The sequence below is a fragment of the Oncorhynchus mykiss genome, chromosome 21 (assembly GCF_013265735.2).
Source record: "Oncorhynchus mykiss isolate Arlee chromosome 21, USDA_OmykA_1.1, whole genome shotgun sequence".
NCBI classification, from domain to species: domain Eukaryota; kingdom Metazoa; phylum Chordata; class Actinopteri; order Salmoniformes; family Salmonidae; genus Oncorhynchus; species Oncorhynchus mykiss.
The window spans coordinates 50,495,775-50,510,919 of NC_048585.1; the positions used below are offsets into that span (position 1 = coordinate 50,495,775).

General features: G+C 41.9%; 3 protein-coding genes across 4 annotated transcripts in view; 1 reads left to right on the forward strand and 2 right to left on the reverse strand.

Moving 5' to 3' along the window:
• Window positions 1-1,290: 1,290 nt before the first annotated feature.
• On the reverse strand, window positions 1,291-6,488 carry LOC110500648 (perilipin-2). 2 transcript variants are annotated; one of them, XM_021578132.2, is made up of 9 exons: window positions 6,370-6,488; window positions 6,010-6,041; window positions 5,453-5,648; window positions 4,931-5,013; window positions 4,316-4,601; window positions 3,837-4,021; window positions 3,528-3,635; window positions 3,049-3,339; window positions 1,291-2,285 (listed from the first exon to the last, which is right to left on the reverse strand). In XM_021578132.2, exons 2-9 carry the CDS (start codon window positions 6,037-6,039, stop codon window positions 2,163-2,165), a joined length of 1,302 nt encoding a protein of 433 aa, XP_021433807.1. In that variant the 5' UTR covers window positions 6,040-6,041; window positions 6,370-6,488; the 3' UTR covers window positions 1,291-2,162. The 2 variants fall into 2 exon arrangements, with proteins under 2 accessions (XP_021433807.1, XP_021433808.1); XM_021578133.2 differs by lacking the exon at window positions 1,291-2,285 and having other exon boundaries at window positions 2,582-3,339.
• Window positions 6,489-9,463: 2,975 nt separating this feature from the next.
• On the forward strand, window positions 9,464-12,327 carry LOC110500651 (stabilizer of axonemal microtubules 1-like). Its single transcript, XM_021578135.2, has 4 exons — window positions 9,464-9,956; window positions 10,408-10,590; window positions 10,727-10,926; window positions 11,020-12,327. The coding sequence occupies exons 1-4, from the start codon at window positions 9,898-9,900 to the stop codon at window positions 11,247-11,249; spliced, it is 672 nt and encodes a 223-aa protein (XP_021433810.1). The 5' UTR covers window positions 9,464-9,897; the 3' UTR covers window positions 11,250-12,327.
• Window positions 12,328-12,722: 395 nt separating this feature from the next.
• Window positions 12,723-15,145, reverse strand: part of larp7 (La ribonucleoprotein 7, transcriptional regulator) — a 9,726-nt gene continuing 7,303 nt past the window's right edge. Inside the window, exons 12-13 of the mRNA XM_021578134.2 lie at window positions 13,532-13,623; window positions 12,723-13,348 (exon numbers count right to left, since the gene is read on the reverse strand). Of these exons, the coding sequence (XP_021433809.2) occupies window positions 13,271-13,348; window positions 13,532-13,623 (170 nt within the window). The 3' untranslated portion in view covers window positions 12,723-13,270. The remainder of the gene's footprint in view (window positions 13,349-13,531; window positions 13,624-15,145) is intronic.

Below are 15,145 nucleotides of genomic sequence, written 5' to 3' on the forward strand. Positions count from 1 at the left end.
ATTATTTCACTTATAATTCACTATCACAATTCCAGTGGGTCAGAAGTTTACATACACTAAGTTGACTGTGCCTTTAAACAGCTTGGAAAATTCCAGAAAATGATGTCATGACTTTAGAAGCTTCTGATAGGCTACTTGACATCATTTGAGTCAATTGGAGGTCTACCTGTGGATGTATTTCAAGGCCTGCCTTCAAACTCAGTGCCTCTTTGCTTGACATCATGGGAAAATCTAAAGAAATCAGCCAAAACCTCAGAAAAGAAAATGTAGACCTCAACAAGTCTGGTTCATCCTTGGGAGCAATTCCCAAACGCCTGAAGGTACCATTTTCATCTGTACAAACAATAGTACGCAAGTATAAACACCATGGGACCACACAGCCATCATACCTCTCAGGAAGGAGACGCGTTCTGTCTCCTAGAGATGAACGTATTTTGGAACGATCCCAGAACAACAGCAAAGGACCTTGTGAAGATTCTGGAGGAAACGGGTACAAAGTATCTATATCCACAGTAAAACGAGTCCTATATCGACATAATCTGAAAGGCCGCTCAGCAAGAAAGAAGCCACTGCTCCAAAACCACCATAAAAAAAAAAAAGCCAGACTACGGTTTGCAACTGCACATTGGGACAAATATCGTACTTTTTGGAGAAATGTCCTCTGGTCTGATGAAACAAAAATCGAACTGTTTGGCCATAATGACCATTGTTATGTTTGGAGGGAAAAGGTGGAAACTTGCAGAACTTGACGAACACCATCCCAACTGTGAAGCATGGGGGTGGCAGCATCATGTTGTGGGGTTGCTTTGCTGCAGGAGGGACTGGTGCACATCACAAAATAGATGGCATCATGGGGGGGAAAGTTATGTGGATATATTGAAGCAACATCTCAAGACATCATTTAAAGCTTGGTCACAAATGTGTCTTCTAAATGGACAATGACCCCAAGCATACTTTCAAAATTGTGGCAAAATGGCTTAAGGACAACAAAGTCATGGTATTGGAGTGGCCATCACAAATCCCCGACCTTAATCCTATAGAAAATCTGTGGGTAGAACTGAAAAAGCATGTGCGAGCAAGGAGGCCTACCAACCTGACTCAGTTACACCAGCTCTGTCAGGAGGAATGGGCCAAAATTCACCCAACTCATTATGGGAAGCTTGTGGAAGTCTACCTGAAATGTTTGACCCAAGTTAAACAATTGAAAGGCAATGCTACCAAATACTAATTGAGTGTATGTACACGTCTGACCCACTGGGCATGTGATGAAAGAAATAAAAGCTGAAATAAATTGACATTTCACATTCTTAAATTAAAGTGGTGATCCTAACTGACCTAAGACAGGGAATCTTTACTAGGATTAAATGTCTGGAATTAAGACCTGATCGGAAGACATGTGAAGGATTCCTGGCAATGTTTTTGTAGAGATTTTGTGTAAATGTCTATTCCTCATATTTGTTAGACATTGTCTTGAAGGCTTTATGAGCAGCATGTCAAATAAAGTGGTCCCAGCTTTTCTTTAGTTTGTAAGTGTTTTTACTGAATAAAGAACTGATCATTGAAACACAACAGGTTACATTGACTCCTAAATGATCTGCAACTGAGTGTTGTATTCCTGTTAGTCTGTATCCCACTGTCTTCCATTATGTTCAGCTAAGGACACCATGGTTACTGTACAGCTGCAATGTTTATTTAAAGGCTCACACACCTGCCATGAAAATACGCTGGGAAAGTGGCCGCCTTCTGTGCCTTGTAGTTTTTAAACGTTTCAGTGCAAGAAGTACAAAAATTAAAAATGCTGTCGCTAAGGCATCAGTAGATAATCCACAAAAACGGTATCTTAAATGACTGCGTTCATGAATTATGATATCTTGAATCCCATTCAAAACTGTATTGGACATGGAAGTAAAACGGAAGAGGTGGTCACTTTCACAGTGACTAAATATTTTTTCAATCCACAACAGAACAGACCTTTGTTCAAATCCATGCGTATTTAATACCTACATATTTAAATACATTGTGTACTTTCAAATACACTGGCCAAATCAACTACTATGATTGTCTACCAATGGTATTTCAAAAATATTAAAATCTATTTTCAAGTATAACTAAGCATTACAGACACATGACCTGTGGACATTTGATTTATCTGACAATGCAGGTTATTGGTGAGCAAGGGGAGCTGATAGGGGTTCGTTGCTGTTGGACTCATCTGACATGCCATCATCCTCAACTGAGGAGAGGTCAGGTTCCGAGGCCAAGTCTGAGAAGGTGAAGTCTGGTACCTGCCAATGGAAAATGCAACTAAGTCCAACAAATTAAACAGCCTAATGGTAAGACTTAAGACTACAAATAAATACAGGGAGGGTTGCATCATTCTTGCAAAACCTAGTCCTGGAAAAACATACCACTACTGTTCAGTTAGTTGAATCACTCAACTCCATATCCAAGATATCTCAATGCATTACACACACAATTCACTGAAGCGGAAGATGGGTGCGACAATGTATAAAAACACCAAATTCCATTTTCTCATGCTTTCAAACCGGTGTATTTTCAAGGCAGCAAGACAACACACAGATATATTAACCCATTTATTAGACTTGTATAAAGATGAAAGCATACATGGTTATGCGCTAACATGAGTCTATAACTACTATATGGCAAGTTATGATTACAACAGGATATAAAATGATGTCAAAAACAACAGTATCAAAAGCACTGTGCTGCATAAGACAAGGCATGGGCAAATGTTGCTAGATTATTGAGCACACGTGGAGCAACGTTCAGTCGGAATGCCTAAATATTGTCAAACAGTATATCAACATTTATTCATCAACATGCTGAATAAATGCAGGCTCATTAGTGTGACTCAGGGATGTTTGATGAAGGAATAATACTATGGGATATGATAGAAAGTCGTTAAACAGGCAGCTAGTGCTTAGAGTCCATGGATTTCATCTCCACCTCTGCGGGGGCTGGTGTCTTCTGGGACGGGGAAGATGCAGCGGTGTGGGGTGGGGCCAGCCGGGGGTAAAAGGGACCTACCAGCCAGTTGAGGGGTGTGTTGTTCACCAGGTAGTCCATGACGTCATCCAGCGACTCCTTCATCTTGTTCAGCTGGGCCTTGCTGCTGGCTAGAACGCCATCCGACAGGTCCCCGAACGCCGACGCCTTGCTGAAGCTGGAGTAGATTTGCGAGGCAGAGTGGCTAAGGGACAGCGCCTCCTCCTGGATGTTCTGTGGAAGGCCCTGCAGACCAGAGACTAGCGCCAGGCACGTTGTCTGCAGCTGCTGAGTGAGGGAGCGCGCCATCGCCAGGGTCCTCGATTCTATGTTCTGGGGGAGAAATGAGGAAGTCCATTTAATGAATCTATGTTCACATTAAAATAGCTTTTCGCCAATGATTAGCCAAATAAAATAACTGAAATATGCAATTTAGATGCAACCTGCCAGAGGGTAGATGTACAATATGACTTGGCTAAAATAGTATTTTATGAGACTGCTCTTTGGAACGTGATCATTACCTCTGCCTCATTGCCATCTCCTTCATTAGACTTCCACTCGACCAGGGAGCTCAGTTTGCCTTTCACCTTCTGGTTAGCTCCGTCAATATTCTTTCTGGCGTAATCAATCTAAAAGGGTTGGGGAAAAAATATATATAATGTTCCATTCATACAAAAATGATGTTTGTATTCTGTCTCACGAGTCTCATGAGATAAATAGGATCTTCATTTTCAATCATTTGAAAGAAAGGTCATCTCCTCATCCTCTGAAAATGTCCACATTCTATGGACAATTAAAGTTCTCGATTTCCACAATTTGGTGTCACTCACCAGGTCCACAGTGTGGTTGAGCTGTGAGATGGACTCCTGGCTGCGCTGCTTGGTGTCTTTGATCTGGGCCAGGGCCTTGTGGTACGCTCTCTTACGCAGCTTGGTAGACAGAGAGCCTAGACGAACATAGTAGTTAGGTGCATCCTTGGCCACGTCGAACCCTTTCACCGTTTTAGCCTCCATTTCTGTCCAGATGAAAATAGGAGCATGAAATAAAGCATTGCATTACTTTGAAAGTTTTGTGTAAAAAACCTCAAGCGCCTTATAAAATCACTATTGTAATCATCATAAATGCTGACCTTGTATGTGTTTTGAAGTTAGCATGCGTTGTGAATATTTTCACACATTCTAGGAAATGGATTTATGAGTAGTTCACTTTCTAACAGAGTCCATTGACAACATTTATGTTTTGGATTGTAGGAAAACATTGTGTACAGGATTATGCCCACTGAGCCACAAGTTAGAAGCCTGACACTCACCCAGCTCGTCCTCAGTGCGAGGCAGGTACTGGTCCACCAAGCGCTCAGAGGTGGTGAGGGCCGTCTCCATTCCGCTACTGACCATCTGGGCCATGCGGCTCTCCATCACCGTGTTTACGCTACCACTGACCGCAGCCCGGGTCATCTGCACGCTGTCCTGCACAGCGCCCCTGGTCCGGTCCACCGCGCTAGTCAAGGTGTGGGACACACTGTCCTTGGCCCCCGTGACGGTGACAGACATCACGTCTTTGGCACCGGTCACTGCATCCTTGGTGTTGGCAACAATCTAAACAGGAATATTTGGATTGAGAAAAAAAAGGGTAATTTTCAGTTTATCCTTCATTTAAAAAGTGAGATCACATCGAGGTTGACATCGGATTTTCAAGTGAGCCCCATGCTTTAAATGACCTCTAACTGACTAGACACTTTTTTACGACACAGGGAGAGCCAGATCCAAATGGGTGACCCGTCACTGGTTGTCACCCAGGGTACGAGTCATTACTCCTCCCTCTACGGTTGGCCTCCCTGACTGGCATGAGCTTGATTCGCTGTGAAGTGTGTTGTCGCGTTGCCAGTCAGTGCTAAGTAAAGACTGGGCATTGAGTCATCACATACCTGCTCAGAAGGCTGGTGCAGGATTGGCAAGGTCTTCTCAATCTTATCCAAACCTTTACAAGCCAGGTCATTGGCCATGGCAACTGGGGTCAGAAAAAGGCAGAAAAGAATGAGCTAAATGTATCACATTCAAGGTTGGGAAGGGAGAGTAATAATTTGTATCACTACACATAAATACATACAAAAGAAAAAGTCTTACTGCTTCAAGGCAAGGCCTTACACATTACTGGGTAAAAGGTCATGTTGTTAAGCAACAGCTCAGAGATGACTGGCCAGACTTCGTGCTCCTTACAAATGAGGAAGTCGGACTCGATCTTCTCATCGTCACAAAAGGCTTGGCAGTTCACCTTTGTGTTAGTAATAAGCATGTGCTTATTCTGGCATCTCACAATAGAGTATTTTATTCTGTTTTTTTAGGTCTCTGGATTTTACCAATGAATCAAACAGATGAAACTCTATGTAGGTCTACATTTGTGAAAGTATACCAGGTTGCTATAGATTTGGAGATGGCTAGATTCTTACTTTGTGGCTCCAGCTTGCCGATGATGGGCGCTGCACCAGTGAGGGCCACAGTGGTGATGGTTCGCACCCCCAGCTCAGCCACCTCACACATGGACTTGAGGTAGGGGTGGTTATCCTTGGTGGTGCAGTAGGCACTGGACACCATGTCATAGGTGGAGCTCACCAAGGGGAGGCTGGCCACCCTCTCAACCACATTCTGGTGACAGTTGAAAGTGGATGTTAGAACACTCGGTCAACAAAATATCTCAAGTACAAAAAAATACTAGGTTACAGGTTGGTTAGGAGGTTAGGATGAGCAACCCAAATCATATCCACTGGAGGCAATTAGCAAAATAATGATTGTGAATCCATGTCTGGGATACTGGTCCTGCCTACAGTAGTATAGTGTAAAACGGTGTAACTTGCTAGGATTTTTCACAATACTGGACAAGAAAACACAGAATCAATAAAAAAAAGTAATTATCAATGCCACTTGAACATGTTAGTTATTTGAATTTGTGTATGTTATATTCTGCACTCATGTTTTATTTTTAGATACTTTAGTCCCAAAGTCAAACCTGATTATTGACGACTTCAACTGACTCCATGTCTGCAAACATAAGCAAGAGGAGAAAAGTAAATGTTATACAAAATTAAATGAGTCGTTTCATTAAAAAGATAAAAAGAGAACTAGTTGATTATGATTATTTTCTGCTGACGAGACGAATTAAACTATCTACCTCTGTATGTTCTGACATACCCCACGACAGCATACACATTAGTGCAAGTGATATTGATTGATACAGTATAGCAAAGGTTACAGCAGCGCAGTCAAAATCGAAAGATGAACTCTCACGTTCGGACAGTTTTCCACAAAACACAACCACCGTCACTCATAATCAGCCTATATAATAAAACACTTTTAAAAATGTACCTACCAAATCTGTTGGGTAACTTTGGTAAATTATGTTCCCAGCAGTATAGTAACTCACTCTATATCAGGTTTGATTTGACAGTGAACAGACAGCGTCCGTATTTATAATATCTGCTTCTCGCGAGATATTGCTCATAACTTGACGTGGTCGCCACTAAAAAATCTAGGGCAAAGGTAACGGGCACGAACTGCTCTGCATCACTTGAGAATAAATGATGTCAGACATACATTGTATGTGCTTTATACTTGATAGTCAACATCTAGTGTATATCCCATAGTGATATGGTCTATTTATTTCAGTGCATACAATGTCATAACTTTCTGCTGTTTGGATTTTATTCTATGCTGGTTATGTTCAGAGAATATCTTTGAATCATAGTCCCTAAAAGCAGGTGCTGGCCATTTTGGATTATATCCCGAGCAAAAAGTCATAGGATTCCATAGACTGACCAGCTATTTAACCTGGATTTTACAGTACTTGAGTCTTTACAGTCATGGGTGTCAGAATAATGGATACTTTTATCACAAGGTTTAGGTTGTATGGTACAGTCATTGGGCCCTGGACAGTGTGCCTATAATTACAATGCCTGTAATTAAGTGTAATTCATCTTTGGGCTGAGTCATCATGCCATGTGATTTTGAAATACTCAATACTTTGGTGTTACTCAATTAATTGTTCCCCAGTTGGCTATTATTTTTGGCCATGCTCAAACGTCTGGTTTAAATAGATATTGAACTAAGATACTGATATTTTCTACATAACTGAACTAAACCCCATTTCCTTTGCCTTTTATAGTTATAAGCAGGTAAAATAAGATAAATTCTGAACACAATGGGTAAATAGGTGGGCATAAATCAACAACAACAAAAAAATGTAACCTTTATTTAACAAGGCAATTGTCAGTTGAGAAAGAAATTGTTATTTACAATGACGGCCTACACCTGCCAAACACGGACGACACTGGGCCAATTGTGCGCCACCCTATGGGACTCCCAATCACGGCCAGTTGTGATACAGTCTGGATTCAAACCAGGGTGTCTGTAGTGATGCCTCTAGCCTCTAGTGATGCCTCTAGCACTGAGAGGCAGTGCCTTAGACCGCTGCACCCTTCGGGAGCCCAAATGATCTATAGTAATAGGTGGTTAACCCTATTCACAAAATAAAAAAGTGGGTAAAAACAAAGTTTACACTCCACTACGTCACTGGTTATAAAATGTAGGCTAGAACCTTCCAATGACTAAGTGACGTTTGTGATTACTACACTGTACTGGTGTGAACTATGATACGATCACATAGTGTATTATAATCCAGAATGGATCATCATATCATTTTAATTGCCCAGCATGATGTGATGATGACAAGCAAAGTTCAACCTATGGCTCAAGAACAAACAATGAATGTCATCACTTTTTTTCATTCACTTTGTGATGTCACCATTGTACTAGTAGTTACTGATGTCTTGAATCTTATACTATAGGTGCTCTAGACCTATACATATCATAGACAATAAGCGATATTTGCATTTGGAAATATTAGGAAAGTCTAACGCAGCTTTAACTAATCAACAAGTTGAAGTTGTCTAGCAGCAATGCAAAATCAATGTGTAACTTTGGGTTTTAGTCACATTGGGTTTTGTTATTAGGCCTAGGCTATGTCTAGCATGTGACATGAGAAACTGACAAGATGATGTATTTGTACAGGATGTGGTAGGTTTTGTAATCCCAACTTTATATAAATGTTTACTCAATGTTGATTGATAGTGAAATCAGCTCCAATGGCCTGTTAAGTGTTATCAAAGTTCAATGTCCTATTTTGACTTCCTTGACTGCGTCACAGCTTTACAGTTTAAAGTTAACTCTCTCGCTCTCTCTCTCTCAATGTGATTCAATCATGTAATATGAAACCAAGCAGGTAGTACGATTGTGATTGTGTTGATAATGTAAGAAACAGGATATGGCTGCCTCTGTGTGGACTTTTTGAGACATTGCAGGCTAAGATTGGAAATGCTTTTGGATTAGGGTCCACTCACTATGTACTGTATTATGGGCCTTATGCCCAGCGATGCATTAATGGCATAATGGAATTGATTTAATATAGGTTGAGGTCACTATGACAAATCCACAGAAGTATATTGAGAACAGCCCAGATATCAATGTCATAAAGTCTGTCACATCCAAAGAATTTGTTCCAATTCTATGATCACACTCGTGGAACAAGCCTAATTATGACACAAAAACAATAGCACATTCTCGAATATTAAATTGCAAGCTTGGAATCATTATTCTCTCAAAACACTGTTATAAAAAAATGTAATAATATATCTGGAGCTTCGAGTCAACACACCGAAACCATGGCAATCCAATGCATGTGCCAGATATGCACCTGCGGGTAGGTACCAATATCCCTACCAACCGGTGCACTCACCCAGCACTTTCAGCTGCAGTCTACTGCTTTTTTTGGCTAGGGAAGGGTAACAGATGGACAGCACTGCAACTACGACACGGCCTAGGTCATGGAGATCTGACTCAAAATCACACTGACTCAAAATCTGCTGCAACATGTCTCATGGCCTATTATCACTGGTAACCTACACTGACTGTACAAAACATTAGAGGAACACCTTCCTAATGTTGAGATGCACCCCCTTTTTCCCTCAAAACAGCCTCAATTCATCGGAGCGTGGATTCTACAAGGTGTCGGGTGCTGGCCCATGTTGACTCCAAAGCTTCCCACATTTGTGTCAAATTGTCCTTTGGGCAGTGGACCATTCATTGTACTTTGTACTTTGGGCAGTGGACCATTCTTGAGACACACGCAACCCAACAGAGTTGCAGTTTTTGACAAAAACCAGTGCGCCTGGCACCTACCATACCCCGTTCAAAGGCACTTAAATATTTTGTCTTGCCCATTCAACCTCTGAATGACACACATACACAATCCATGTCTCAAGGTTTAAATATCCTTTAATATGTATCCGCCCCTTAATCTACACTGATTGAAGTGACATCAATAAGGGATCATAGCCTTCACTTTGATTTACCTGGTTAGGCTATGTAATGGAAAGTGCAGGTGTTCCTAATGTTTTGTACCGTCAGTGTATGTCAATCATTCATTTCCACTCCAATTTCGTAATTGGAGTGGACATGGAATGACCTATATATCTGCTGTTCATTCATTTAAATGTAACTATTTTTGTTTATTAAAAGTAGCTGGACTTCATGTAATCCATTTCCACCACAAAAACCCTAAAAATAATCCTCTAGTACAGAGCAAAAGGACAGCCGCGTCCAGAACTTCTCACCCTCATCAAATATGCACCGGGTCTTCGCTCAGTGCTTCAAACGCGCCAGTTAGAGAGGGAGTAATCCACTTGCATTTATTTTTTTGAAGCGCTCTGTCACTACGCACTTCATTTGTAGCCTACTACAACACAATCCATGTTCTTCTGGTCAATAATTTCAAAACTGTTTGGTACGATGGATTGGGTCACAACGCCCGAGCGTAAAGCGTAAAGATGCGCAGGGATATTCCATGAGGGCGATGTTTCAAGGTATATCCAGAATTTGGAGATGCCCACCTTTGCCAAGGAGGTAAGATTCATGTTTAAACTTTGCGGTCGTTAATACATCGGAGTTCCTATCTGATCGTGCATGGAGTGCGAGTTATATTCTGGTGATAGCGAGAGTAAACTATACGACTGATAAATCGTTGATGAGAGGAAGAAAAAACTGGGTATGGGTTGCAATGCATGTTTACTTTAAGGTAGGGTAGGCTTAGGGCTATGCCTTCCAAAAGAATGCAAACACACTGACTGAACTGATTAAACGACATTATCAAGCTTAAGGGCTGTAAACTTGCTGTGTGGGAGCAAATAATTATTTGAATGTAGCTGAGACACAAAATAACTGGAGATCAATAAAAAAAAAAAAACTACATTCCATTACTGTTTTGAACACCAACTTGGCCTAAAGCATATTCTCAACAACACACTCTCTTGGCCATTCTAACCAATCCCAACACTTAATCCCTTTTTCCTGGTAGGAAGCACCACTGTTTACAAGGATCCCATCCAGAGGAGCCATGTGTCCTGACCCCAGGCTGCATGGTCTCGGAATACCAGGAAAAGTACCCTGCCTACTGCACCACTGTTGTCCGTGCAGCCAAGAAGCTGAAGAATGAGTACCAGCCAATGGAAGGAAAGATATCCAACATGACCACTTTCAGGTAAGAGACAAACACATAATTCATCAAAGACGATATGATATTCTGATTCTGACAACATTCCCTCTTTAATAGTTTGCGTAGTTCATTCAGTCTGCACGTTGCAAGTAATGAGTGTAACGTCTTTAATGTCTTTCAGGTCAGACTACGTGGCCCATGAAGTGACCCAGAGGCCACCAAAGGTCACCAAGTTGTATGTGCCACCTGATGGGAGAATGAGACACAGCAGCACTTACGTCAGGGACTACCCAACTCACCCTGTTCAGAAGCACATCATGACCAAGCCAGATGGGTACCATCCGCCCACAGCAAAGATGGTTGCCCAGTCTTTATACAAAGGTACAGTATGTGCGTCTTCGGGAATGTCATCAGATACCAATAACCTATAGATTTCAAATGAAACTAAGTCCTCTCTTTCATTATTATTTTCAGAGGATTTTCGAGCATGGCAAATCCAGAAAGTCCAACCCTACAGGACGCGTGACAACCTGAAGTTGAACAACAGCAAATTTGAGGTGACCACCACCTATCAAGACGAATTCTGCTACAAGGGCCCAGCCGAGGCCAGGGAGAGATTCAAACCAGCACCCGATGCCCCAGAGACCCTGCCCTTCGATGGCGCCACCAACTACCAGACGCAGTATATGTCCCATCCTGTCTAGCCCAGGCAGCCCAAGGAGAAGGCCGTCTACAGGCCCACCAGCGCCCCACTCAATGGGGTCTCCACCTACAGGCAGGACTATCTGGGCCTGCCGGCCAAGCCCGTCAAGCCCTTCAGGGCCAAGGTGGCTTGGGAGAGCAGCCCGGCAATCTTTCAGGGGACCACCGAGTTCCATGATCAGTACAAGTCCTGGCCCCTGCAGCCCAAGCACCGGCACCATGCTGAGGAGTACTGCCCAACTGAGGGCACTATGGTTGGTCTGCCCACAGCTCATGCTGACCATGTCAGCCACGAGTGCCTGGACAAAGGAGGCCAGGGCACCCCTCCAGACCAGGTCCACCATGAAGGAGCACTACCGTGCCTGGGACATGTTGCGTCCCCGCCCCACTTTACACGCAGATGAGCTAGAGAAACCCAAGGGGGCTTTCGCCAAGACCACCACCTTCCACTCAGTATACACACCCAAGACGGCCCAGCGCGCCACTAGCTTCAAGCCCACTCAGACGCTGCCGAGTCCCCAGGCCATGAATGAAGACTGTCTGTCGCCCCACCTACACGCCCAAGGAGATCCCATCTTGCCCAGCCTGGGATGGCTGTCCTCCTGGCTTTGAGTACAGCTCCATGGGGGAGACACAGGCTGTACCGGACCATCTCGATACAGGAAACAGGGCCGAGTCAGCTGGCCGCAGCCACAAGTCTCCTTACTCCCACAGCAGGAAGAGCTGCATGCTCCCCAGCCAAGCCAAGAGGGTGCCAGAGTCCTGACTACTAACCTGTACACACACAGCTAGCTAGAGGACTTTCTTATTTTTCTATTCAAATAGAGCACCTTCAGTATTGTTTTATAGTCACATTTTTAAAAAATGTGATAATGCTAGTTGTGCATTTTATTTATTTTATACAAAGACGTCACAAATTCTTACTTGAACATTACATCGTTAAGCTTTTTGCTATTTTATGTTATAAGTTAACAATGTGGACATGATGCAGCAGAATGTGTGTACCAGCAATATAATCAATTAAGTTTTTATTAATGAGCTGAATAAAAAGCCAGTCCATTAAAGGCCCAATGCAGCTGTTTTTACCTCAATATCAAATCATTTCTGGGTAACACTCCATCCTGGTTACTGTGTTATCTGGGTGAGGGTGGTAAGTACCTTACTGTGATTGTTTTCAATTAAAATGGTCAAAAAGAAACAAAAATAGCTTCTTAGCAAAGAGCAATTTCTCAAGCAAGAAACCGTCTGGGAGTGGTCTGAGTGGGGACGGGAAAACTGAAAACAAGCTATTGGCAGAGGTTTGGAACTCTTTGTTGGTCTATTAACTCATTTATCCCCTGGTGATGTTTCCAGGCTAGCCGAAACTCCATCCCACAAGACTGGCAGAAATTTCAAACAGCACTTTAACTAAAAGGGCATGTTCACAGTATTATTCCAACCACAGTGTGGAAACGCATAAAACACAGGAAATTCACTTTTTTTTTTTTTTTTTTACTTCACTGGGCCTTTAACCACCAAAATGTATGTTTATTAATTAGAAAATAGGTACATTACTTCAAAAAGAAAAGTTCATCGGTGCCATGACAAATTACAGAAAACAGATCTTGGGCGAAGCTCTGAGCAAGTTTTGAAATCCTATGTACAGCATATTTACATTCATATTTCATAACTGAAATCTGGGCAGCTCTCACTACAACACAATAAAAGAAGACTAGTGAGCGAACCTATTCGCAATTTAAATAATGCAGCTGCTTTCTGCTTGTAGAACATATATAACCTTCCAGTTAGTGGAACTGAAACTACATTGGACAGAATGGCTGTTTAAAAAATAAACACAACGTTACCATGACTTATTAAAATTCAATTTTAAAACCATGGCTTCTCTGCTTGTACCACTCATGAACAGTAAAACAAAAACATCAAACTATTTAGGAATGACAAAATGGCCGACATTTAAATAAACTCTTAGGGAAGAAAAGGATTCAGAAAAGAAAGGACGCACAGTAGAACTTGACAGTCTTGATCAGTCTTCCATGAAGCGGATGTGCTTAGTGGCCTCCTTGGCCCGGGCTATGATGATTTTCTCGGCTTTGGAAATGAGCTGGGGCAGAAACGGAGATGAAAGGGAGACATTGCTCTGTTAAAATCAATTTTAAGGCCTAGAATAATATGAGTGAACAACATGCTCATTCAAAAATGGTTTTCCTCAAAAGAAAAAGGTTGGGTGCTGCTAGAGATACTTGTAAATAATCCATAAAAAAATGTAAATAGGACGGAACTCTACCTTCTCTGTGCCCCGTTTCTTGTCTCTGGGCCGGTTCAACTTAGCTTGGCGGTCCACCAGGATCTTCTGCCAGTACCTTTGTTCATGGTCGCCTACAAGTACAAATTAATGAAGAAATTAGCAATTGTCCATTTCAATGTAACCACCAGCCCTTCCACTGGAACGCAGAAGCCCATGAAAAAACACCTAAACATCTCTTTCCAAAGTGCAACAAATAATTCAGCTACATTCTTCTCTTAATAAGCAAATGAAGCCAAAACAGCCAGACATATTTTGTTTAAGGACATGCCTTCACGAATATGCTTTCTTGATCCTCAAATTAAGATGCAGTAAGGGGACTCGAAAAATGTCATATATAATAATTGAATAATAATATATAGTAATTACTGTATGAAATATTATAATAATAAAATGCCATTTAGCAAATGCTTTTATCCAAAGGGACTTAGTCATGTGTGCATTTTACGTATTGGTGGTCCCGGGAATCAAACCCACTATCTTGGCATTGCAAGAGCCATGCTCTACCAACAGAGACAAAGGACCAGCAATTGTTAATTAACAAAGGTATTACAGTGCATTTGGAAAGTATTCAGACCCCTTGAATTCTTCCATATTTTGTTACGTTACAGCCTTATTCTAAAATGTATTAAAATGTTTTTTCCACTCAAAATCTAAACATAATATACCATACCAGGCTTTTAGAAATGTTTGCAAATGTATAAGAAAAGAAAATAAGAAAAAGAGAAGGAAAAAAAAAATCACATTTACCTAAGTATTCAGACCCTTTGCTCAGTACTTTGTTGAAGCACCCTTGGCAGCAACTACAGCCTCGAGTCTTCTTGGGTATGACGCTACAAGCTTGGCACACCTGTATTTGGAGAGTTTCTCCCATTCTTCTCTGCAGATCCTCTCAAGCTGTCAGGTTGGATGGAGAGTGTCGCTGGACTAGAGGTCGGCCGATTAATCGGAATGGTCGATTAATTAGGGCCCATTTCAAGTTTTCATAACAATCTGTATTTTTGGAAATTGATCATTGCCGATTACTTTGCACTCCATGAGGAGACTGCGTGGCAGGCTGACTACCTGTTATGCGAGTGCAGCAAGGAGCCAAGGTAAGGTGCTAGCTAGCATTAAACGTATCTTAGAAAAAACAAATCAATCTTAACATAATCACTAGTTAACAACACATGGTTGATGATATTACTAGTTTATCTAGCTTGTCCTGCGTTGCATATAGTCGATGCGGTGCCTGTTCAGTTATCATTGAATCATAGCCTACTTCGCCAAACGGGTGATTCAACAAGCGCATTCGCGAAAAAAAGCAGTCGTTGCACCAATGTGTACCAAACCATAAACATCAACACCTTTCTTAAAATCAATACACAAGTAAATGTTTTTAAACCTGCATATTTAGTTAATATTGCCTGCTAACATGAATTTCTTTTAACTAGAGAAATTGTGTCACTTCTCTTGCGTTCTGTGCAACAGAGTCAGGGGATTTATGCAGCAGTTTGGGCCGCCTGGCTCGTTGCGAACTGTGTGAAGATGATTTCTTCCTAACAAAGACAGCCAACTTCGCCAAACGGGGGATGATTTAACAAAAGCGCATTTGCA

Coding starts and splice junctions, on each gene's coding strand:
- LOC110500648 (XM_021578132.2), bottom strand. CDS start 6,039: ATGGAGTCAGTTGAAGTCGTCAATAATCAG. Junction 4,022..4,315: donor TCGCACTGAGGACGAGCTGG/GTGAGTGTCAGG, acceptor TCATCTGGACAG/AAATGGAGGCTAAAACGGTG. Junction 2,286..3,048: donor ACACACCCCTCAACTGGCTG/GTAGGTCCCTTT, acceptor TTCCATTGGCAG/GTACCAGACTTCACCTTCTC.
- LOC110500651 (XM_021578135.2), top strand. CDS start 9,898: ATGAGGGCGATGTTTCAAGGTATATCCAGAATTTGGAGATGCCCACCT. Junction 9,957..10,407: donor TGCCCACCTTTGCCAAGGAG/GTAAGATTCATG, acceptor TTTTCCTGGTAG/GAAGCACCACTGTTTACAAG. Junction 10,927..11,019: donor TGCCCAGTCTTTATACAAAG/GTACAGTATGTG, acceptor TATTATTTTCAG/AGGATTTTCGAGCATGGCAA.